The 26,423-nt window shown below is 45.2% G+C and overlaps 2 protein-coding genes across 2 annotated transcripts in view; one reads left to right on the plus strand and one right to left on the minus strand.

Moving 5' to 3' along the window:
• The window catches only part of ift80 (intraflagellar transport 80 homolog (Chlamydomonas)), an 83,614-nt gene extending 68,959 nt beyond the window's left edge, over positions 1-14,655 (plus strand). Inside the window, exons 14-20 of the mRNA XM_048265239.1 lie at positions 3,000-3,135; positions 3,530-3,677; positions 4,384-4,555; positions 12,070-12,159; positions 12,435-12,607; positions 13,716-13,839; positions 14,041-14,655. Of these exons, the coding sequence (XP_048121196.1) occupies positions 3,000-3,135; positions 3,530-3,677; positions 4,384-4,555; positions 12,070-12,159; positions 12,435-12,607; positions 13,716-13,839; positions 14,041-14,151 (954 nt within the window). The 3' untranslated portion in view covers positions 14,152-14,655. The remainder of the gene's footprint in view (positions 1-2,999; positions 3,136-3,529; positions 3,678-4,383; positions 4,556-12,069; positions 12,160-12,434; positions 12,608-13,715; positions 13,840-14,040) is intronic.
• A 3,975-nt stretch (positions 14,656-18,630) lies between these two features.
• LOC125308699 (uncharacterized membrane protein C3orf80 homolog) lies at positions 18,631-19,803 on the minus strand. The gene has a single exon (XM_048265267.1). The coding sequence runs from the start codon at positions 19,584-19,586 to the stop codon at positions 18,990-18,992; it is 597 nt and encodes a 198-aa protein (XP_048121224.1). The 5' UTR covers positions 19,587-19,803; the 3' UTR covers positions 18,631-18,989.
• Positions 19,804-26,423: the final 6,620 nt, after the last annotated feature.

Below are 26,423 nucleotides of genomic sequence, written 5' to 3' on the forward strand. Positions count from 1 at the left end.
ACAGCCAGCTGGCTTTGTGCATGCCCACACACACACACACACACACACTCACACTCACACTGTAACACATGGAAAATGTACACACATAAATATACATATACACAAGTAAAAACACACACTCACACAAATGCATGTTTACATATGCTAAAATGTACACAGGTGCGTCATGCAGTAAATGCTGTCGTGCTCCCACTATATTAGCCGTGTTCTGCAGCCTTTTCATGTAAATGTGTGTGTTTTTGGACACTGCCTATACGCTCAAGTCAGTAGAGCAGTTTTAGCTTTCTGCTTACACGTCTTTTACCGCAAGCACCAATTAGTCTCCCCGACTGCTCCTTCCCCAAAGCTGTATCATATCCTGTTTACAGGAATATCTGTGAGGACAAAAGAAACCACTTTATATTTCCTCCACGCATGGATGTGTAGACTCAGTGACACACACACACACACACACACGGCCACTCGCATGCTGTCTGCTATGGCTGGCGTTCTCTGTTACTTGCTCAAGTGAAGATTTCTTCTCTCACGTTAATGTATAGAGCTAAATTTGTCTCTGTATTTGTATATGCGCAGAGGGGGATCCACAAATATTTCTTGATTTGCATGTGTGTTTTGATATCTACAAACAAAAAAATCATATTTGTAACTCGTATATTGATTTTTACAAATATAGATGTGCATTTGTAAACAAAATGCCATTTGTAAAACCGAAAATTTCATTTGTGAAATGTGATTCTGCATTTGTGGATCACCAGCACACACATTCTTCCCTTTTCAAAGTTACGTGTTTTTGAGACGTTCTTCGCATGAAAGTCACACAAATCCACACGTAAAAAAAACATATTTGTAACTTGTAAATTGGTTTTCACAATGTAGATGTGTATTTGTAAATGAAATGGCATTTGTAAAACTGAAAATTGCCTTTGTGAAATTTAATTTTGCATTTGTGAATCACCAGCACACACAGTTTTCGTTTTCGCATTTGTGTATTCAGTACACGTGTTTATGAGACAATCTTTGCGGCAGAGGAGCCACCCACAGATCCGCAAATAGCCTACCTCTAATTCACCTGCTGACAGACTTTCTAATCCAGTAGATTGCAGTGTTGTTCTATGGGACTCATAACATACAGAGCTAGCGAACCTAGTTCTTACAGTAAATCTAACAAGTTATGCCTTTAAAAGCACTGGCTCAGGGTTAAGAGGCCACCAAATCCATTTACTTTATTAATTTATTTATTCAGCGGACGCTTTCATCTGAGGCTGCGATGCACATTGTCATTACTGGGTGTGTGTGCGTTCCCTCGGAGTCAAACGGAGTCTCTTGTTTATTGACTGAATCATACCTGATTATATCACCAGTGATGGTATTTTCAGGTTAATACCGATTGCTATAAACGTAAAGGAGTTGATTGTTTTGAAAGGCCAGAGAATACTATAGGCATGAAAAAATACAAATCCACGCAAAACTGTCAGGTCCATAACGCCAACTAAATACCATGGCATTGTTTTGCCATTATGGATGTGACAGTTTTTGCGTGGAATTGCCCAATAGTCTTTTGTGAGATTATTTCAAGCACCAATACACTGAGAAGCGTATCCAGAAAAGCAAAACTCCTACACTTTGGAAAGCCAAATGTACACATACTCATCTCTGCAGCATGAACACAGCCCTTGTGGAGCAGACAGGCCTAAGCCTGATGGTGTGCAGAGTTCCATTGGCTCCAGATCGGGCGGGAGACGAGGGCTGCTCCAGAGTGGTCGTCGGCCAGCTGGCCCCGTGGTCCTCGTTGGGACAGGGGTGAGGGACGATGGCGCGGCTTTAATCAGCTCACCTAATGCGAAGCAGGCGTCCCTGGCCCAGCCCCTCTGTTTCCCATTGCTGCAGGCATGTCCCATTAGATGCGCACTAATGAAAGCCGAGGCCCCCGAACAAATCCCCACATTAGGCTCCGCTCCGCCTGACAGGTGTGAAATCGGGACAGAAGGGGTCGGAGGGCATGGTGCTGAGTGAGCGTCGAGTGTGTGTCAGGACAGTGTGTGCCGTTCTCTCTCTCTCACACACACACACACACACACACATACAGCACATTCTGCACAGTGTAAATTACAGCTGCCTCGCTTCTGCCCAGGAAATGACACAAGAAAAATGGAGCTTGCGTTCATCAAATGAGGCTCTATGGAGTAGCTGTCCCTGCCCCGCCTGACTTATTCTATTTGATTATCAATGGAGTGTTTCTCAACGCTGGCCTTACGTGTCCTCCTCCTAGAAATCTGTCTGTGCCACTCACCAGAGCTGTCAGAGGAGCTCCAACCTCCCTTCCCCTCGTGCAGCTGCACGGAGTATAATCAGCATCATGGCTCCGTGGCCTTGGGCAGAAATCACAGGATGTTTGCGGCGTACGCCAAATCTTCAGACTGTCCATTCCTCAGCCCTCCTACACCCATTAGTCATCAGCTCTTTGCACAGATAAAGGTTTTTGGTACGTTAATATCCCCCACTCAGCAGGATTTTCTGCCCGGCCAGGAGAAAAGCTCTTTAGCCCGTGCAGATACTCTACAGTGGATTATGTGTGTGAACGCCAGTGTCGTGAACCCTTCCGACCTTCCCCTTTTGTGCACTTATATCGGTTAATTATAATGTCACGTCCTGTTCATATCAACAAGGAGCCTAAATTACTTTCTTCTTTTTTTTTTAAGTATATCTTTTGGGCTTTTTTGCCTTTATTTGGACAGGACAGTGGAGAGTGAGACAGGAAGCAAGTGGGAGAGAGAGATGGGGTGGGATCGGGAAATGACCGCAGGTCGGATTGGAACCTGGGTCCCCATGGGCACTCGGACCCGTATATGGTACGGGCGCTGTAGCCTGCGCCCCCAGGACATTACGTGTGCTTTCATTCAGGATATTGCAGGAGAATCTCACTATCCAGTGTATTTCTGCAGATGGTGCGCAGTATGAAATGTGCTGAATTGTATATTGTGCGCCCTTCTTGCTTACAGATCGAGGTGATGGAGATCGCCCTGGACCAGTGTGGCCCAGCCAACGATCGGAGGATCGCACTGATCGACAAGAACCGCGACCTTTACCTGAGCTCTGTCCGTCGCCTCGCTCGCGAACACACCATCGTCAAGATAGGTAGGTCGTCAGGCAGGTGTAAAGGCTAACAGTGGCAAGATAGGTAGCCAGCTGATCAGGAAGATGTGAAGGCTAACAGTGTGAGGATAGCTAGGAGCTAGCTGATCAAGCAGATGTATATAAGTATATATACTCTTTTGATCCCGTGAGGGAAATTTTGGTCTCTGCATTTATCCCAATCCGTGAATTAGTGAAACACACACAGCACACAGTGTACTGTACACACAGTGAGGTGAAGCACACTAATCCCGGCGCAGTGAGCTGCCTGCATCAACAGCGGCAACCTGTTCAGTCTGGGGTGTGTTTGGAAATGGACTAAAACATTTTATTTGTGCACAGCTTTGGCATTCAGTATTAAGAACCCTGTTCAGAAGAGCGTCCCTCCTCCTCACAGGTACCATGGTGAAGACGATCGCGTGGAACGACTCGGTGAACATCCTGAGCGGAGTGCAGGACAGCCAGTTCACCATATGGTACTACCCCGGCGCTGTGTTTGTGGACAAAGACCTGCTGCCAAAGACGCTTCTTCTGAAGGACGCCAGGTGAGTGATCTCTGGCTCAGTGGCAGCACCAGTAATGGCTCAGCGCGGCTCAGTTGCACATGCCTGTGCATGTCTGTGATGTACTGGTGCTTTTGGTTACACACGGCGGGGGTGCTGTATGCAAATAATATGCAGTGTGTGGAAGAGACAAGCCAGTGCCTGCGTCTGGGAACTGCATGGTGTCCTATCCTCATGGACCCTTTCAAAAGAGTTCCATTATCAGCATCATAGTTGGCCCCACAAGGCTTCCGTTTTAACATTCCATATGTTATCTTAATGCGAGGAAGTCGATTGGGAACCAAATAGAACGTTCAAGTATTGTTTTTGTTTTTATTGTTGAAAGGGTCTATAAATCTGGCAGCACTGGCAAAGCGATACTTTGTGGTGTAGGTGTCTGTGCTTTGACTGGGTCTGAAAAAAGCTCTGGATGTAGTGTTGATTTCAGTGTTATATATATTGGTTTGAGGATCTCGGCCGTTTGCACGGCCTTTGACCAACCATACCTCGGAAGCCATCCTATTAGCATACGGGTTCATCAGCTGTTTTATTCTTAAATTTCCCCTTGGGGATCAATAAAGTATTTATCTATCTATCTATCTATCTATCATTCAAAGCTTAGAGGAAAATGTGACGTCTTTAGAGTTGTGTGTGTCTGCCTCTATTTCCCTTCACTGGCTGACTGACCCTATCCTATCATGCCTTGCAGCGAGCTGAGCAGCATGCCGCACATCCTGAGCTACGTGGGCACACAGGTGACTGTGCGGCGGGTGGACGGCTCTCTGGTGTACAACGCCGTGTCGCCGTACCCCGCCATCCTCCATGAGTACGCCAGCACGGCCCGCTGGGAGGACGCCCTGCGCCTATGCCGCTTCGCCAAGGTAACGCCACGTGGGCACGCTCTGGGACCAGGCCAGGACGCAGGCTTTGGCATTCTTATGCATTTGCATTTCATCCAAAGCTTTGTACAAGTGCAGTAACGCAGTACATGTCAGGTGGAATGGCTCAGAAGCAGGAAATGAATTTTGGTATTTCTAATTCCACGAATGATGCTGTAGGGCAATTCCACGCCAAACTGTCACGTCCATAACGCCAACGAAATGCCATGGTATTTGTATGATGTGAATGATTATGTGAAAAATTTTTCATGTGAGTTCTACAACCAAGAAGAGTGAATGCTCAAATCATCATTCACATCATACCACACCATGGCATTGTGTTGGCGCTATGGACGTGACAGTTTTGCGTGGAATTGCCCTGTAGTCATCAAATCCCTAAAGTCATATATATATATGATGTAAAAATGAAAAGCCACCCAACTAGTGAGAGGATGTGAGATGGAAACATAAAGACCTTGCAAGGCAAATCCAGCCCTCACGGCAGTTGGCCTGTTCAAAGGCTTAATCAAATCCTAATGAGCTATGAACCAACTTTTGACTCTTTCTCTCCTTCAGGATTCATAGACTGGCGCCAGTTTAACTCATTGAGTGCCAAAAACGTAATATCCCATGCGTTGAGTGCCAAAAACGTAATATTTCGTTTTTAGCTTTTTCTTTGAATTACGAAACTAGACACTCTAACACACCGTATATGTGATTTTGGGAACTGTGATGAATGGAAATGAAATATATGACGATCGAAAACTCATGAAAACGCACAATCTGGACATTTTATCTGGACATTTTATCATAACTCGGTTGCCGCTTTAGGTCGAATCAGTGACGCATGCACGTCATCTCAAAACCAGGCCATTTTCGTGGGTCTATCACTAGGTGGCAGTCTCGCCAGGTCTCGCTGATCACTTCCCGGAAAGTTTACAGGCAACACTTCATATTTCATGAAAGACGTTATTATCTCCATTTCTAGAAAAAAACAGCGATTTTGATGAAAACTATCCACTGTTTAGCTTGGGATTTCTCAGGAACAGAGGCGTGTAGAAATACACGGTTTGCACCCACTGAGATCTTATAGTCTCACCTTTTAAACGAGCCATTGTATGTGTTCATAGCTATAACACAGAATATGCTGTGGCTGTACAAAAATCATCAACAATGGTCTAGATTGCTGGCACTCTAGGACAAAGCTTCCGAAAACAGCTTGGCATTCAATGAGTTAAAAGCAATTTTGCAAAATGAATAATACTTTGTTGTTGGCCTTAGTATGGAGTTAGCCACCAGGCCCTTGGCCTTGTCTCACCGCTTAGTGCTCGTCATTCGTCAGCTAGACAGAAATGAGAGGTCAACTGACAATATTAACGGAAACTTGACCTAAGGCAAAGGACAAATCATAGTAACCTGTTATAATAAACCTCATCATTTTGTTTCCTTGTGGAAAAGTTGAAAAAAAAAGAGTCAAATTTAAACAAAAGAAACAGCCCCCAAAGCACAACATTAGTTTTCCCCAAAACTGGAACATCAACTGTTATTTAGCTGAGCTCCGAAGAAAACTGACCTTTTTCCTTCCCCGAGGTAAAGAGCTGGGATGAATTGTAGAATTAGTGGGCGCTTTAATTGCTAACACATTGAGGTGCTGAATAGATGGTGATGAAGATGACTGGACCAGGGTTCACAGTATTCCCAGCCAGCGCCCCAACTTGTCCTGGGGTTGCTCCCATCGGATAAATCAGATCCGCTGTTACTCCACTGCACTCTGTGTTCCTGGCTCTATTTGACTGAGTGGGGGTCCTAGTTGGTGCATGCATAGGTTGTGTTTACCCTCCAGTACATCGTGAACTTGTCTGTTCATCTGATATTCTTTTCTGTCTGTGACCTGTAATGCATGTTTGTCTGTGTAATGTCCTGAATGTTTCTTGTGTCCTTAAAGCTGCAGTTGGCAAGTCTGACAGATTGAGGGGACAACATTTTGAATGTTTACAACTCTCATGCCCCCTCGCCCCCCCCCCCAATACCACTGAGCACCCTCTCATCGAGTTTGTACGACTGATTGACTACACCAGACTGATTGACAGTCAGATCTCACACAGCCCTGCTCTGATTAGACAAGAAGAACCGGGAGCTATGGATTTTTGCAAAGCAAATAACAGGCTCTAGGTGTGGAGGTAGGTTTTTTCTAAAACCGGCTGATTTATGTTGTTCTGTCGGAACATAGTATCGATTTTAGTGAATATGATCAAAAAAATCTTGCCAACTGCAGCTTTAACGGGTCCTTATGGTGAAAGTTAATGTTTGTCTCTCCATGTCAGTGGGCTCATGGCTGGCTTTCCTTTTCTCTCTCTCTCTCTCTCTCTCTCTCTCTCTCTCTCTCTCTCTCTCTCTCTCTAACTCATACACTTAACCCTTTGTTTCATATCCTCCCCCTCATCATGTTTGTCTCTGTGCGGCCTCTCTATGGTAGACCTCAGAGAAGGAGGTGAGTCCAGAAAGAGGCCTTAACACTGTCCCCGCCCGCTAACACTGCCCTGTTCCCAACCGTGTACCCGCCCCCTAACACTGTCCCCGCCCCCTAACTCTATCCCCGTCCCCTAACCTTGTCCCCGCCCCTAACATTGTCCTCGCTCCATAACACTGTTCCCGCCCCCTAACATTATCCCCGCTCCCTATCTCTGTCCCCGCCCCCCTAACATTGTCCCCGGCCCCCTAACACTGTCCCCGCCCCCTAACACTGTCCCGCCCCCTAACACTGTCCCCGCCCCCTAACACTGTCCCCGCCCCCTAACACTGTCCCCAACCCTAACACTGTCCCCGCCCCCCTAACACTGTCCCCGCCCCTAACACTGTCCCCCCCCCTAACACTGTCCCCGCCCCCTAACACTGTCCCCTGTTGGAAATCCCAAACATTACTGACAGTGGTCACCTTACTAGACAGCTGACGTCACAAGATGGTCCCTTGCTGATCAATTCTAGTAACACAAACCAAAGAACAAACTCTTGAAAACCAAAGAGTATTTGTGGTCACTTTCTAACTGTAGCCTAATTAAAGGTTCTAGTTTTTGGTGGGGAGAGCTTCACACAGGCTGGAGGAAGAACAGGATGACCAAGAATTGAGATGGGGCGGGGACAATCATGGGACAGTGTTAAGGGACAGTGTTGGATGGGACAGTGTTAGGGTTGGGGACATTTCCAACATTACCCAACACTGTCCCCAACCCTAACACTGTCCCCCCCCCTAACACTGTCCCCGCCCTAACACTGTCCCCAACCCCTAACACTGTCCCCGCCCCCTAACACTGTCCCCGCCCCCTAACACTGTCCCGCCCCCATCTCAATTCTTGGTCATCCTGTTCTTCCTCCGCGCCGTGTGAAGCTACCAAAAACTAGAACCTTTAATTAGGCTACAGTTAGAAAGTGACCACAAATACTCTTTGGTTTTCAAGAGTTTGTTCTTTGGTTTGTGTTACTAGAATTGATCAGCAAGGGACCATCTTGTGACGTCAGCTGTCTAGTAAGGTGACCACTGTCAGTAATGTTTGGGATTTCCAACAGCAGAACTTAAGTTTCTCCTGTTGCCAAATATCAGAAGGCATTTATTAGCCATGATGATTGAGAGATGCTTAAAACACGAGCAACTCGGGTACCTAATGCCTTTAGAACTGGTTTTCAGAGCACAGTAGGGTTGACCTCTAAGGTTCTGGAGGAATGTCATGTTAGCTAGCTAATACTCTAAAGCACTGTAGATGCATTATAGTTAAACACCAAGCCTACCAGTCAGAAACAGCTCATTTAACAGACAAGGAGATGCACGGCCTAAACCATCCACGGCTAAGTATGCATCAGTGTATGTTTAATGGTAATTGTACTGGTAATGGTACATCATTTTGTTCCTTCAAACGTTCCACATAGTCGTAATGTGGCTGAGGGTCGGTGATCTCGCTCTAAACCAGTAAACCAACTTTGCAGAGTCACATACGATCCCTCTGTGCCGTGTCCTCTGGCCCGTTGGTCCTCTGTGGCGTTTTCGTATGGCCCGTTGATCCTCCCTGCCGTTCCCCTCTGGCCCGTTGGTCCTCTCCACAAATGCTGTTGTTGTTTTTCGCGGGCGGGTTTATGGGGCGTAATGAGAGATCCTGAGGCACTTTAGCAAACCAGTGACTAAGCTCTCCCAAACAAGAGTGCTTTTAACGCTCCTTAAATGTGTTTCTATCGAGCCAGCGTGACACCATTTACCGTACGCCACAGTGGCCATTACCCCTAACCGCGGCAGCCCAGGCTGAGTAATCCGCCATGCCTCGAGCCTGAGGGACACACGGCGGTGTGTGTGTGTGTGTTTGTGTGTGTGTGCGCCTCGAGCCTGAGGGACACACGGCGCGGCGCGCTTTATGATGCCCTGACCACAGTCCAGCAGGGAGGCTGGCAGGAAACTCTGAGGGGGCAGCAGAGGCAGTCACGGGGGAAGTACCCCGCTTCAGGAGAACCATCACACACACATGTACACAACTCTACACACACACACACACACAAATAAACACACTCTAATTAATGGACAAACATGTTGTGCACCCATTTGTGCATGCAAACACACACACACACACACTGAACGGTTTAACTTTTAAGAGCTGTTGATCATAATGTATCGTGTCATAAAATGTAATAACTTCAAAATCTATTAATCATCAGTAGCCATAAATAATAATTGTAGGCCTACTACATATAAATCAGCTCAAATCATTAAAATGTAAAAATGGTAAAAGTTGTAGTTCAAACCCTTTAGCAGTGGTGGACGCGAAGCGGAGCTGAGTGGGGTTAGGGGGTGAGGTGAGGGTGCTAAGTGGGGTTAGGGGGGTGAGGGTGCTGAGTGGGGTTAGGGGGGTGAGGGTGCTGAGTGGGGTTAGGGGGGTGAGGGTGCTGAGTGGGGTTAGGGGGGTGAGGTGCTGAGCTGGGGGTTAGGGGGGTGAGGTGAGGGTGCTGAGTGGGGTTAGGGGGGTCAGGGTGCTGAGCGGGGTTACAGGGGTGAGGTGCTGCAAGGGCAGCTTTTATTGACTATGATGGCAGTCGAGTTCCCGTTTGTGGTTCACGTGACTTTACGAGCCTCCCTGCTAATCAGGAGAGCTGTTATGAGTGAGCCTGGTGGGGTGTTGCATGGGAGCCGCTGCTAGGCTCCTCTGGCCCGGAGGGAGGGAGACGTTCTCCCAAATGACGCTCACGCCTCGTCATGCGTCCCTCTGCCAGTGTCCACTAAGAGATCTTACGGTAAGGGTGTGGCTTTCGAGGGGGCCCTTCACGGAAGTCAGCTGGTCACTTTGGCACACATGTGGTCCTCGCAGGCTTTTGGGCATCTACAGTATGCTGACAAAAACCCCCCTTATGTTCAACAAGCAGCGATTCTTTCACTGGAGTCAAGCATCCTGTTCCTACCCCACACCCCAACCCTCCCTCCCACCCACACACACACACACCGCCCGGTCCCTATCCCACTACACTCTTTCACCATACCATGCCATGAGTCACCCTGTCCAACTTTCAGCCTTAAAGGAACATAACAACTTTTGGGGAAACTAGCATATTTGCCATCTTCACTGAGTCACTTCACTGAGTTACACTTCCATAATTCACTGGACGTGGGTTATACCAGTAAGCCTGTAGCTAGCCAGTAGCTAAAAACTGGTATAACCCACTTTTAGTGAGTTATGCTAAGCTAGGCTAATGGTGTCAGACTGGGTTATTGTACACACAGAGAAGAGGGGGGCATTTATCCTCCTATCTGACACTGTTGTCTCATCCTGCTCCCATCAGTCAGAAACGCCAGATATTGCTCTGCATCTGTGCGCATGGCCTGTCTGTCTGTCTGTCTGTGTGTGTGTCTGTCTGCAATGCCTGAGGGAGTTTGCTTGCATGCTTCTAGCCTGGTCTTGCCCTCCTGTGAATGGAATTTCTGGGATCACTGCAGTACCGTATTGCAAACCACAATTGGATTAAGGGTTGTCCGGATTCGGCACAGTTGGATTAGGGTTCGTCCGGATTCGGCACAGTTTATAATAAAATGTAAAACCATTGCGTCGGCCGTTAACTAGACGACACTCGCAACATTCTTCCAGTGGAAAAAACAGACACTTTTTCTACTGTAGTGCATAAGATTATCTGTTATTTAAGAACATGGACACTTTCTTTTTTGGGGGCTTTTTATGCCTTTAATGCGACAGGATAGTGGAGAATGACAGGAAGTGAGTGGTGGGATCCGGAAAGGACCACGGGGCGGGAATCGAACCCGGGTCGCCGGCATACGGTGCAGAAGCCCCAGCCAGTTGCGCCACAGCCGGGGCCAAGAACATGGACACTTTTTCTACTGTAGTGCATATGATTATTTGTTATTTAAAGCAACACCAAAGAGTTTTTTCTACCTTAAAATAATGTTTCCAAAATCGTTTCAGTGGTTCATCAACTCGTAACAGGGTGAACGGCACTTCTGCATTCACTTCGCGGCCCTCTATCGGCTATAACCGCACTATGTAAGTTTGCCAGATCGGGTAGCGGATCTGTAGTTCGATGGAATGACACATAAGAAACTACAAATTTGACTTGCATCTGATGTCGCAATACATCGTACTTTCATTAAATCATGCCACATATTCTACCTTGTCTGTGGACATTGTTATTTCCAAAGCCAGTGCTGGATAAACAAATAGTGCGTGCGACAGAGGAAAAGTTATTTGGTGTTCGTTTAAGAACATGGACACTTTCTACTGTAGTGCATTTGGTTATTTGTTATTTGTCGTTTAGCTGATGCTTTATCCAGAGTGACTTATAGTGAATGAGCTACACGGGCAGCCCCTGGAGCAACTCAGGGTTAAGGTGCGGCAGCCCCCTGGGATCAAACACACACTTTTCAGGTGTTCCATTTGACCACTGGACCACCCCTAACTGCCCTAAGCCAGTTGCCTCAACTCACTGATTGACCAGACATAAAACCCTGGCATCAGTGTTTGGGTTTCCAGGCTGTCAGCACGTCTGGGCAGCAGAACCTGAGCAGAGACAGAGACGAGCTGCGCCAGCCAGGCTTCTGTTCTGCGCCTCTATGCAGAGACAGAGACGAGCTGCGCCAGCCAGGCTTCTGTTCTGCGCCTCTATGCAGAGAGGTCAAGCAGACCCGCTTACTGGGAATTTACACCGCGAGCAGGACATAAGCAACCATTTTCACTGCCTCTGCTCTAACGTGACATAACAATGTGCTCATCCATGTGTTCATCCATGTGTCTTCCCGTGCTCTAGAGCTAGAAGTGAAGCTGAAAGAGACACGTTTCTATTTCTTTTAACGACCAGGATATACGCGCGTAAAGTGCTACTCATGTAAATTGATACACTGATTCTAATGGAATTCTATCGCTAACAATAGACATACGTCAGACGGGCCACTGGAAAAAGCTTCCAAATGTCTCTGGTGTAAATTCCCAGTTAGACTCTGGGGTTGTGGGCTGCACTCTGACCAGTGTCTCTCCTTGCAGGACCAGACCCTCTGGGCATGTCTCGCCGGCATGGCTGTGACCAGCAGAGAGCTCACGACCGCGGAGGTGGCCTACGCAGCTATCGGAGAGGTGAGTGTGGCTCAGCCTGCCTAACCTGCACACACACACACACACACACCAGTTCTACAAAACACACTACACTGTGAAATCATTCTTGAGTGATTATGTCTACTCGTAATAAATCAGATTTAAGAATCCATTCTTGGTTTTCAGTTTTTGGTTTTGGGAATTGTACATCTCTCTGCTTCAGGTTGACAATGAGTAATTCTGGTATGTTTTTGGCTATGTAAATACATAGTAATTAGTGTCTCAGTGCTGTTTGTTTCCCTGTCTGTGCGCTGCAGATTGATAAGGTCCAGTACATCAACTTCATGAAGGAGCTGCCCTCCAAGGAGTCCTCGTCGGCCCACATGCTGCTCTTCTGTGGCCACCTGCAGGAGGCCGAGGCCACTCTGCTGCAGGCCGGCCTTGTCTACCAGGCCATCCAGGCCCACATCAACCTCTACAACTGGGACCGGTCAGCACACAGCAGAGCACAATGCAAATATTATAACATTTCTATAGTAGCCATATGGTAGTGTATAATATGTGATAATACTATAACATTTCTATAGTAGTCATATGGTAGAGTATAATATGTGATAATACTAAAACATTTCTATAGTAGTCATATGGTAGTGTATAATATGTGATAATACTAAAACATTTCTATAGTAGTCATATGGTAGTGTATAATATGTGATAATACTAAAACATTTCTATAGTAGTCATATGGTAGTGTATAATATGTGATAATACTATAACATTTCTATAGTAGTCATATGGTAGTGTATAATATGTGATAATACTATAACATTTCTATAGTAGTCATATGGTAGAGTATAATATGTGATTAGCATTTCTATAGTAGTCAGATGGTAGAGTATAATGTGTGATAATACTATAACATTTCTATAGTAGTCATATGGTAGAGTATAATGTGTGATAATACTATAACATTTCTATAGTAGTCATATGGTAGAGTATAATGTGTGATTAGCATTTCTATAGTAGTCATATGGTAGAGTATAATATGTGATTAGCATTTCTATAGTAGTCATATGGTAGAGTATAATGTGTGATTAGCATTTCTATAGTAGTCATATGGTAGAGTATAATGTGTGATAATGCTTCTATGATGTTCTGTCCTATGATGCCTCTATAAAAGCCTCTATAGTATTCCTATCATACAGTCTTATAGTACTTCAATAGTATGTCCCAAAATACTATAGTATTCCTATAACACAGGCTCTGTCTCATTCCGCATATTTCTATCAGCACACTGCTAATGTGCACTGACCACTTACTGCCGTAGTGGCCACTTTGGGAGGTTAGGATTGGCCCAAAAGGAACACTTTTGCCAAAAATGCCAACGTCCCAAAATACTATAGTATTTCTATAAGTGTTTTTCTAGTGAAATGCAATGGAAATTATAATATTGGAACAGGGCATTCTCAGATGATGTTCGTTTGCCTGAGATGGATCTTGCTGTTTGTTGCAGGGGAATGAGTAAAAATCAGTGTGAACATTTTAACAAAGACAGACTCTGATTCAGTGTTTGATCCCTGCTTCTGTCACACACACAGGGCCCTGGAACTAGCAGTGAAGCACAAAACTCATGTGGATACTGTTCTTGCGCACCGACAAAAGTTCCTGGAAGACTTTGGCAAGGAGGAAACAAACAAACGTTTCTTGCAATACTCAGAAGGGGTAAGCTGCTCAAAGATGTTTGTATTGCTTAAAGACAATCACAGTAAAAGCTTTCCAGACCTTGGTGCGTAGTCCCTGACATTTGTCAACGAAATTAACGCCAGATCGAAACTTATCCTTCCTTCACTGTACTTAGCAGACTGTCTAGACTTCCTGGCAGCTCTTTTGGGTGAAGCTGAGTAAATGGGTGGTGTTTTTCAGGTGGAGGTGGACTGGGAGAAGATCCAGGCGAAGATTGAGATGGAGCTTGCCAAAGAGCGCGAGAGGGCGGCCACGACCTCCGTCAGAAGCAGTGTAGCCTCCCGCCACTGAGCTTGCTCTCTTTCTGCTCTCTTAGGGGACAAGAAAGAGGCACTACCCACAACCCTTATCGCTTCTGCCGGGGCGCGTTCCTATGCTCTTGGAATGAACTTTAGGGTATTGGATAACACCTCAACGGCTATTGGTATCTCTCTATCGCTCTTGTGATTCCATCTAAAACGGTAAACCCAAAGCAGGAAACTCAGGAATCAGTTTCGGAAGTAGCGACTACAGGAGGACTGTGGGGAAGAGTTTTCATTCAGTCATAGTGAAGAACATTTCATTCATGCAGCCAGATTGTCATTTGAATGCCAAGATTGGTTTTAGCTTGATTGGTTTCAGCTCCACACACCATAGATATCTCCACAGACCAGCCCACCATAGATATCCATACAGACCAGCCCACCATAGATATTCACACAGACCAGCCCACCATAGATATCCATACAGACCAGCCCACCATAGATATTCACACAGACCAGCCCACCATAGATATCCATACAGACCAGCCCACCATAGATATTCACACAGAGCATCAGTGGTCTGGAGCCTCCCGTGCATAGTACTCATTTCTCTCGATCATTTGGACTTCCTGTGACCACTCCATCATTTGGGGAGACGCTCAGTACTGAGTCTAATGCACAGTGCACTCACATGGTCACTTTGAGATCATCACTTCCGTCCTCAACTTCCTTCTGGACACAATCCCAGCCAGTTCTCTCGGAAGGGTGAATTTTAGACCAACACTAGCTTAGTGACTGTAAACCAGTACAGTTATGATTTCCCAAAGGCAATATATCAATGTCTTATAACACCTTTCTGATTTATTCCAACTGGTGTATTTATACGTACAAGTCATTCCATTTCATTCCTTTTGAAGTTACCATTCAGATGTATGAATGTTTCCCTGACTTGAGTAAAGAAATGGCTTTCTTGTAACTGTTTCTGTTAAATGTTTGTGATGGGTTTTGTAATGTTCTTCCTTGAGCTACTCCCAAAATTCAATGTGTGTGTATATATTTTTCTATCATTCTTTGTGTGTATTTATAATCTTACATTTTATACATTTTATTTTCCTTGTACAATTTACAAGAATACATTTAATAAAAATAAATATATATGTGGAGTGCAAACCGCATTTTGTCTTTGCTGTAGAGGAATTGTGTGTGTGTCTGTGTCTGTGTGTGTGTGTGAGAGAGAGAGACACACACAGAAAGAGAGAGAGACCCACAGAGAGAGAGGGAGGGAGGGAGGGAGGGAGAGAGAGACACAGAGAGAGAGAGAGGGAGGGAGGGAGAGAGAGAGACCCACAGAGAGAGAGCGAGACACACAGAGAGAAAGAGAGGGAGGGAGGGAGAGAGACCCACAGAGAGAGAGCGAGACACACAGAAAGAGAGAGAGGGAGGGAGGGAGAGAGAGACACAGAGAGAGAGACACACACACAGAGGGAGGGAGAGAAGGATGGGTAAAAGTGTAGGTCCTGTTTGGCCAGCAGGAGGGAGATTGAGTGTCAGCACGGTTGGCACAGGCTTGGTGTTTACAAGAGACACTTGAAACAGATCACATCAGTTCTAATGTCATTCCTACCCAACCCTGGACTGCGTCCACACAGGGTGGAACATGAGCCAGGAGTACCCCATGACTGTGATCCACACAGGGTGGAACATGAGCCAGGAGTACCCCATGACTGTGATCCACACAGGGTGGAACATGAGCCAGGGAGTACCCCATGACTGTGATCCACACAGGGTGGAACATGAGCCAGGAGTACCCCATGACTGTGATCCACACAGGGTGGAACATGAGCCAGGAGTACCCCATGACTGTGATCCACACAGGGTGGAACATGAGCCAGGAGTACCCCATGACTGTGATCCACACAGGGTGGAACATGAGCCAGGAGTACCCCATGACTGTGATCCACACAGGGTGGAACATGAGCCAGGAGTACCCCATGACTGTGATCCACACAGGGTGGAACATGAGCCAGGAGTACCCCATGACTGTGATCACACAGGGTGGAACATGAGCCACCCCATGACTGGATCCACACAGGGTGGAACATGAGCCAGGAGTACCCATGACTGTGATCCACACAGGGTGGAACATGAGCCAGGAGTACCCCATGACTGTGATCCACACAGGGTGGAACATGAGCCAGGAGTACCCCATGACTGTGATCCACACAGGGTGGAACATGAGCCAGGAGTACCCCATGACTGTGATCGCAGCCTCATCAGAGCAGCACCAGGGCTCAGGGCTCGCACGCACACAAGGGCTTTGATTCTGTTTCAGCTATATGGCACGTACATGCATATAGAAATATAGTTATGGATATAGGTCAGTGTGTACATGCATATAGATATATAGTTATGGATATAGGTCAGTGTGTATATGCATATAGAAATATAGTTCTGGATATAGGTTAGTGTGTACATGCATATAGATATATAGTTATGGATATAGGTCAGTGTGTATATGCATATAGATATATAGTTCTGGATATAGGTTAGTGTGTACATGCATATAGATATATAGTTATGGATATAGGTCAGTGTTATATGCATATAGATATATAGTTATGGATATAGGTCAGTGTGTATATGCATATAGATATATAGTTATGGATATAGGTCAGTGTGTACATGCATATAGATATATAGTTATGGATATAGGTTAGTGTGTATGTGCATATAGATATATAGTTATGAATATACAGTAGGTCAGTGTGTATGTGCATATGGATATAGTTATGGGTTAGTGTGTATATGCATATAGATATAGGTCAATGTGTATGTGCATATAGATATAGTTATGGTTCAGTGTGTATGTGCTGGACATGACATGTGCACTAAGTGAGCTGTGTGTTGGTGGTGGTTAATGAGGGCCTTCACTGTAGATCACTTTGTGTGCAATATATAAATAATGAAATGTGTTGTTATGACCAGTCTGTGTATATAAGTATATATACTCTTTTGATCCCGTGAGGGAAATGTGTGCTAAAGACTTTCTCACCTTTATACTTGTCACTGTACAATGTGAAACAGTTTCTTAAATATGACCATAACACCCCCTTGCTAAATTAAAACCAGTACAAAAAAATGTGTCAATACTTCAAAAGTATGGCCCAGTTGATGAATAAGGAGATTGGCAGCAAAGGCCAAACCTAAACCCATTTTTTCTGACTACGTACGAGCTAATTGTTGTCTGAACAGCAGTTCTGAATGAGGAGTGAAACCTGATGATGCTCAGAGGTGCTGAAGAACAGGAAACAGGTTTGTTTGGCCTTGGCCAGCTCCTTCTGACACAAACAGTGTGGTTGGCATCAGGGAAGAGTTCTGGAGATGATGGGCTTGTGTTTTTGACCTGCATAGATGGTGAGGAGAGAGGAACAGTACCCTGGGGACCAGAGCTGCAGAAAGGCATGGTCAGTCATAATACGCCAGGCCTTACTAGTGATGGGAGTCTAGATACGCCAGGCCTTACTAGTGGAGTCTAGATACGCCAGGCCTTACTAGTGATGGGAGTCTAGATACACCAGGCCTTACTAGTGATGGAGTCTAGATGAGCAGCACTTTTGGGACCCTTCCTGTAAAAATGTAAGTGATTGTTCTTGGCTAATCACCTCTTCAAGATATCTTGTCACATCACCACACTGACTTCTTTATTTTTTCAAACACTTTATCAATCTAGAAGAGCCTTAGGGGTCCTTATAATGACTACGGAAATGGGAGTCTATATAAGACTAGCCATGAACCATATGAGTCAAGCCATGAAGTATGACTACATGGGAACTTTTTTGTTTTGAAAATTGTTGAAACGCACGTCGTGGGTTGCAGGTGATCATCCTGGCCTAAAAAAATAACAAAAAAATAGGATATAACCAGTCAGACATTTAAAGATAAACGACAGAGTTGTATCTGCTGATGCCAAATCACCTGATACTGAACAAGTTTCCTCCTGGACGTTGATTTATGGGCCATGCGTAACAGCATGCGTCAACTCTTTCCTTGGTCTTACATTCTTAATGGAAATTCTTTTATCGTGTCTGCCCCATGGCCCTTAATAAATCAAATTTGGGGTCTCCCCTTTAGGCTACTAAATCAGATTTGGGGTCTCCCTTACGCAATTTGCAGAACTCCAGGGTCTGTAGAGTCTCGACATGGACAAGAGTGAATTGAGAATCAACCAGCTTTAGAAGGGATATGAAACAGTTGTTGGTTCAAAATCTCGAAATCCTCACAGCTGTATATAGCAGTAGTGTGTGTGTGTGTGTGCGTGTCACGTAGGCTATCCTATCATATTAAACAGGGTACCTGTTTTCTGTTGTCATTTATTCTCCTAAATTCTTTGTAAGGACATGCATCCTGTGTCTTGCTCCATAGCCAAAGGCACAACTGCAGAATAGCCTATTGTGTATTCTCATCAGCAATGTCTTGGTCCAGTGAAAGCCCTAACAAGCACACTGATTTGGCTGTACCTGGACAGCAGTTTAACATTCTGACAGCAGGCTAACACACTCCTCACGTCTTCAATGCAAGCAGGAAAATTATGAACACGTATAATTATTTCCGAAACTATATTTTAAAATCTAGACTGGTTTATTGCTCAGAGATTATGAGATGTTAGCGCCAGGTTAGCTGTCAAAACATAACGCGATGCACTACCAGACAATTATTTTGCCTGTTAAATGGAACATTTTGGATATAGACATACAATTGTTTTAAAACTCAATGTCCTGACATTCTTTTCTGCTTGTCATAATTGCACTTATATGTTCAAATGGTGTATCCGCAGAATTCAACAACTTTAAAATAATGGGCCACAAGCAGAGTGTTCTCTTCATTTAGCTAAACTGAGTTGCGGGTGGTCCTTGTGGCACCCACGGCTCCCCTTCGCGCCTCTCCCACACCATTGTTTGGAATTCCTACTTGTAGTCTGGAAGATGCTAGCAGATTTTCATCAGAACGGTCTCTGTCCACCTCCTGCATAGTCTCCTCGTACGTTGGCAAGTATTTCACCTCATCGTACGTTGGTAGCTGAAGGACCGGCGAGGTGAAATCGGTGATGCACTGGTCTGGGAAGCGGTCGAGGAGCGAGTCCTGAGACGCCGTGGTGTGCGTGTTCAAGAGAGAGGGATCATCCGCTCCTCGGTCCTGTTGCCTCCGCGGCCTCGGACAGATAATTCGCTGGATGAAATAACCCATGGCGAAAAGCATCAAAAGGATAAGGATGCCAGACAGTTTCCGCGTAATCCAGCCAACGTTGTCTAAGAAGGTGTGCAGAGGCAGCTTGCAGCAGTCGACGGTCACATTATCGTGTGAGCAGCATCGCTGGTCCTCCCCGCACTGGACGTTTCCACAATTCCGAATTGCTTGACAGGTTAAAATCAGGCAAGCGGTCAGAAGACTCACGCACGTCCTGATGTCATGTTGCATATGAAGCATGCTGGGATTCACAGAGGGTCTCTTTTCCCGCCAGTCACTAGTGTTCGTGCAGTGGGCTGTGATTTTTCGCAGTTTTCAGTGTTGAAGTGGAATATTTCTTGCGGACAATCCCATTGGCAGTATTGCTGGTAGTTCACTTAAACCTGTGTGCCGGTGAAAGTGGCATCGGAACAGATCTCCGACTGGTGGTCCACACAGTAGCCCAGTGCAGAGTGGTGATCCCTCGAGCCGCTCACTGGCAAACCCAAGCCATTCTTACATCATCACAGGGAAAGAGCTTCAAAAGACCGCAGGAGAAATTTGACCAGACTCACTTTATCAATACTGGAGTTAGACGCAGAAGGGCCAAAATGCAGTGTCTAGGGCAAAATCAGGTGCCCACAACATATTGTTTTCATAAAACGCAGTGGCTTGGTTTCTTAGAAAAATAATGACATCTGATCAATGAGGTCGATTGGCGTAAAAATAGACTGAGTAAGATAATTACCCAATGAAAAATTAATGGCCCTTTTACTGTGGGTTTCAATGGGCCCTTAAGTGCGTCAGCAATCATATCACTTCTAGTGGACCCAAGAGAACCTAGACAATGCTGGCCACACGCTCAGAAACATGCATCCCACTTTGGGCTTGATACTGACCGTCTGTATTTGTCAGTTTGTCTACTTGTAATTTTATAGCCATTTTGATTGGCATGGACTGGGACAAGATATGTCTACTGGACTGAAAATGATCCTCCGCACTCCGTGGGCCTGATATCATCAAGGGGCAGTAGGCCTACACCACTATGTTAGCCTGCTTAAACTCCATTTGTTTAGTTATACACAACATTATTCGTTTCGTTTGCTCATATCATAACTATAGATCCATTGATATGTGTTAGAGCTGTGCTCTGGTGAAGTAACACTGAAATGCATAGGCTACGTGGGTTCAGCCATAACGTTTACTCACATCTGGATTCAGTCAAGCTGCAACCTGTGGAGAAATTATGAAATTACTGCTTCAGCTATAAACACTTAAGCGTATTCAGATAGGCTATATGTGGCAGTCGGCCTGCTCCAAGTCTGACACTATTTACTTTTTATCGGTAATATTAGGGCATATTAAGTAACTTACATTTCGTTCTTTTGTGATGGGCCTATATATGCGTTTGGTTTTTTAACAGACCTCTGGTCTTCTGTTGAAAGCAATCTCCTCCGCGCTGTTTGGCCTTTTGCCATTATTCCCAGTTTCTCCTTAACATATTTGAAAAACTCGGATTTAGTCGATATTCGCTTAACATGAGTAGGGTAATGCACAATATGCCCAATTCAATTACCAAGACATTATGCTGTAAAATACAGCGAGGGCAGACCAGCACACTGCGCTTAATTTATTTAATTTATGCAGTATCGCGTTTCTCCCTGCAATTTTTCTCAATTATGGAAACGCGATACACGCAGCATTATGCTGTAATGCCAGAAACAAATACTCAGAATAACATGTGTCGTTCTACTGGTCTTTTGATTGAAGCATTTTTTGGTAACAGGAGGATCAACACATCGCCTTCTCATTGTGTGTGTGTGTGTGTGTGTTTTCTCTGTTTTAATGTCATAATTTTTTTTATCAAATTGTTAAGTTCAATGTTTTGTTTAATTCCATGTAAAAAAATGAAAAGTAGGCTATGCTATTTATATGTCACAAAATCACTGTAATTTGAAGGGTGATTTCTCACCGACAGAATGATGCAAAGTAATCCCACCTGTGTGACCAGATGAGAACATAGTCTATTTGCCACAGACCCCGGAGGAAGGGAGCGCGAGAGAGGAAGAGAAGATAAACGGTCATTTTGTGGAAAAGGATGCATCACAGACTCGCGATTGGTGCCATTTCAGCAGCAGTAATGACTACGAGTCCCCTAGGATCCATCCAGTGCAATCAAAGTCTTATAGGCGAGCGCTCTGCAGGGCTCCCCTGTCGCTAATCCAGACGAGGCCTGTCTCCATGCTAACTAACGGGGGCATAACTCAACCACAGCATCCTCTCAAGCTGCTTGCACATGTTCTGTACAGGCTAGCCGAACTATGTGTGGTTGAACTATACCGTCCCACACTAAAATTGACTTAAACCCGTTAAAAAAAAGTCTCCACGTGGTATTTAAAAAGGAACCTTAAAATAAACTAAAGCTAAAAAATATTAATAATTCATAATAGAAATATTATAACCAAAATGGTTCCAAATGGAACGTTTCTGATAGGTTCTTGATAGAGAATCCTACAGGTTGCCACGGGCCAGTTCAGTCAGTCTTGTTTGCCCTTTGAATGTGGACGTAGTGGATCTGTTCTGCTACACGCGCAGTCTTTTCCCGAAGAAGTCATGCGCAACAGGTTCGGTCATGCCAAAGAACAGATGTTCACACTCAGAATTCATTATGAAATGCCTTAGGCTATTTATGTCTTTGAGGGGGGAAAACATAATTGCCCTATAGCCCGCTGGGAACGACTCTTTGTGTGTGAGAGATTAAATGACTGTTACTAAATAGAGCTGTACAGGAATGGTCAGTGTCCTGGCTATCGCATGTGCATTGTTATTAAACTGAAGCATGTGCGGGGATTGATGAATATCATCTGTAATGCTCCACAACCCTCTTCAGTCTGCTCTTGCGCTTAATGTAAAATGGACTCCACTGCACTTCTCATCCTAATCCTCAGATGTGGAACAGCATCAACACATGTCAGTTTCCCATTACAAGAGACTAGTGGACGAAGGCCACTGACTCCACAGCAAACATGGGGTGGCTCCATGGCAGAATTCTGACCGCACTTTGCTTTCTCTCTCTCTCAAATTCAAATTCAAAATGCTTTATTGGTATGACAAGGTCAGTTGCTTTACCAAAGCAGTTATTATATAATATAATTCAATAAATCTGAATCTCTCTCTCTCTCTCTCTCTCTCTCTCTCTCTCTCTGAAGCCCATCTTGTGGCTGTGTGAGTGGTCTCTCTCCAAAGCCCATCTTGTGGTTGTGTGAGTGGTCAGGACCGGAGCACGCTAGGCAGAGCAGGGGCAGGTCATTGGTGTGGAAGGGGAGTCGGTCTGCATCACACAAATCCCATCTGCACCCATGCTAATAGAAAACAGCTTGTGCTGAGCCGCACTGTGTACAGAGTAAATCACACACACTTCAAAAAGCAAAACACACACACACACACACGCACACACAAGGTAATGATAAAATAAAAGTCTCCGGCACTAGTTATTTCACACCCACATACTTCCTCTCCTCTCATCGTGGAGGAGGCTGCCTCTGACTGTACTCTGCTCTTATCGTGGTGGAGGCTGCCTCTGACTGCATTCTGCTCTTATCGTGGTGGAGGCTGCCTCTGACTGCACCCTGTGCTGCGTTGTGCTGCTGGTCTCTTGGCCAGATCGTTGGTCAGCACTTTGAGTTGCTTTAGAGAGGAAAAGGGATAAACTCCCCCGTTTTTGCCTTCCTCAGCACAGCCAGTCATGCATCCTGTGTGTGTGTGTATGCACCTACACACACTTTTATACCAAGTGATATGATCAAGGTGGAGAGTCCAGAAGAGGTCAGGAAGTTTGGAGAGTACTGTAAGGCTGTGGTTACTGCAGAGAAGCGTGCAGCTCATAGCAACAGAGAGCTGTGCCTAAACCCCTCTCTGACATAAGGACTTGTGGGACGGTGTCTACAGTGGAGATGTGTGACTACTACTGATAGAGACTGATGTGTGGGACGATTCTACGATAGTAGCAAGCAAAGATCTTAGAGCTTTTTGGTAGCAAGTAAGAGGCAGTGGATGAACAGGACAGCAGTACAGGGTGGATACACTGAACAGGTGTTTTGAGTTTAACGGCAGCTTATTGTTTTCTACACTCACCTCATTCACTTGATTGCCACCTTTGCTCTTGACTGACGGCTGTGCTAAGCCTGCTGTTGTAGGAGGACGTGTATATGATGGGATGGTGATGTGACAGATCGGTGAAAATGAACTTCCCCATGGGGACAATTAACTAACTAACCAACTAACTAACTAATTAACTAACTAACTTCCCCATGGGAACAGTTAACTAACTAACCAACTAACTAACTAATTAACTAACTAACTTCCCCATTGGAACAGTTAACTAACTAACCAAATGAACTTCCCCAGTTGGACAATTAACTAACAAACCAACTAACTAATTAACTAACTAACTTCCCCATGGGAACACTTAACTAACTAACCAAATGAACTTCCCCATGGGAACAATTAACTAACTAGCCAAATTAAATTCCCCATGGGGACAATTACCTAACTAACTAACTAACTAGCTAACTTCCCCATGGGGACAATGACCTACTAACCAACCAACTAACTAACTATTTAACCAACTTCCCCATGGGGGCAATGAACTAACTAACTAACTAACTAACTTCCCCATGGGAACAATTAACTAACTAAAAGTTTGCCATGTTAAGGTCTTTGGTAAATATCAAATCCCAAAATCAGAAAAAATACACAGCAAAGTAAAAAAATACACAGTTCAGAAAAATGGACAACAGAACATACTCCATTAAAGGGAAATAATTCACTATCCGACTTCTCCAGTTATTTTAACAGTATCTTTCCTCTATGTCATTCATTATAGATGTCATCAACACACTAGTGTGTGAAGAATGGATGGTAGACCAGGTTCCCATCATACAAGACTAGTAGGGTGTGTAAAACTGTCAAAGCACTTACTATAAAATATACTTGTACTATGTTTGCTCCATACAGTGATGTGCAGAAATAGTGGGTTCCCAGTGGAGGCTGTTTGAAGGGTGGGAGTTTTGTTTCCACATCAGCCCTACTGGGATGTCTTTTTTTTCTCCTGCCATATTTACTATTTACAGTTAGACACAGAAAGGTCAGGGGTTATGGAGCATGCTCAGACCAGCCAGGCATCTCTGTATGTCTACAAGTGCCCAGCATGTTGTGCCTCTGCCATATATGTCCATGTCAAATGTTGTCTGCTGATGTCACATCCTGTCCCATGGAGGCGGAATGGAGCTTACGGGAACGTTACAGGAAGTTCATCAGGGGGCTCTAATTGCCTGAGCCCTTCTGTCTGTGTTCTGTTCTCACCCACCCCACACACACACACACACCAGGGGAAACCCCCGCGCCTTAGGGAGCACTCACAGGGAAGCAGAGATTTATTTACTTCAGGGCTAGTGCTGCTGGCATGTGTGTATGTGTGTGTGTGTATGTGTGTGTTGTGTGTGTATATGTGTGTGTGTGTGTTGTGTGTGTGTATATGTGTGTGTGTGTTGTGTGTGTGTATATGTGTGTGTGTGTGTATATGTATGTGTGTGTTGTGTGTGTATATGTGTGTGTGTGTGTGTGTGTTGTGTGTGTGTATATGTGTGTGTGTGTATATGTATGTGTGTGTTGTGTGTGTGTTATGTGTGTGCGTGTGTGTTGTGTTGTGTGTGTGTGTGTGTATATGTGTGTGTGTGTGTTGTGTGTGTGTGTGTGTGTTGTGTGTGTGTATATGTGTGTGTGTGTGTGTGTGTGTGTGTGTGTGTGTGTGTGTATGTGTGTATATGTGTGTGTGTTGTGTGTGTGGGGGTAGGTTTGTGGGATGGGGAAGGGGATTGTTGTGTGGATCCCGTAACTGCAGGAGGATGCGTAGGCAGACAGGGAGGAGGCTGCATCCCAGAGTGGCTCATGGCCAGGACACACACACACACACACACACACACACACACACAAATACTCTCTGTTTCTCTCTCACACACACACAGACACACATGCATACTCACTCTCTCACACACAAAAACTCTCTCTTTCTCTCTCTCACATACACACATACACATACACATACTCACTCACTCTATCTCACACGCACACACACACAGTCTCTCTCTTTCTTTCCCTCCCTCTCTCTCTCTCTCTCCCACACACACGCACTCTCTCTCTCCCTCACACACACACACACATTCTCTCTTAGCCTCTTTGTCTCAGTTATGATGACAGTAAGTAGGTTAAGACAGAAAGAAATAACATATAAATATATTTATAAAACGTACATTTATCATGGCCCTGTATAGAGACACTGAAACGTAGACAATCATCCCTGCCTTTCTGTAGGGATGCAGGTTTGATATTCATGTCCGTTAACCGTCCGGGCACAAATGTTCTCACAAAGAGTAGTTAGCAGCAGACATCAGACGTCCGTTGGGAATGGTGTTCATTTCACCAGAACGCTCGCGCACCACTGACACTCCGTAGAACCCATTTGGCTGCGCACGGGTCATGAGACAGGAAACGTGTTTAATATGTGAAAATGCAAAACAATTCAATCACATTTTCAGTGTGGAGAAAGAGAGAGAGAGAAGGATGGAGAGAGAGAATGAGAGGAATGGAGAGAGAGAGAAGGATGGAGAGAGAGAATGAGAGGAATGGAGAGAGAGAGAAGGATGGAGAGAGAGAATGAGAGGAATGGAGAGAGAGAGATGGAGAGAGATAGAAAGAGGGATGGAGAGAGAGAAAGAGAGGGATGGAGAGAAATAGAGGGATGGAGAGAGAAAGAGAGGGATGAAGAGAGAGAGAGAGGGATGGAGAGAGAGATGGAGAGAGAGAGAAAGAGGGGTGGAGAGAGAGAGAGAGGGATGGAGAGAGAGATGGAGAGAGAGAGAAAGAGAGGAATGAAGAGAGAGATGGAGAGAGAGAGAAAGAGGGGTGGAGAGAAATAGAGGGATGGAGAGAGAAAGAGGGGTGGAGAGAAATAGAGGGATGGAGAGAGAAAGAGAGGGATGAGAGAGAGAAAGAGGGATGGAGAGAGAGAAACTGTTGATAGCATCCAGATCCCTCCTC

This window comes from Alosa alosa, chromosome 15 (assembly GCF_017589495.1).
Source record: "Alosa alosa isolate M-15738 ecotype Scorff River chromosome 15, AALO_Geno_1.1, whole genome shotgun sequence".
Lineage (NCBI taxonomy): Eukaryota > Metazoa > Chordata > Actinopteri > Clupeiformes > Clupeidae > Alosa > Alosa alosa.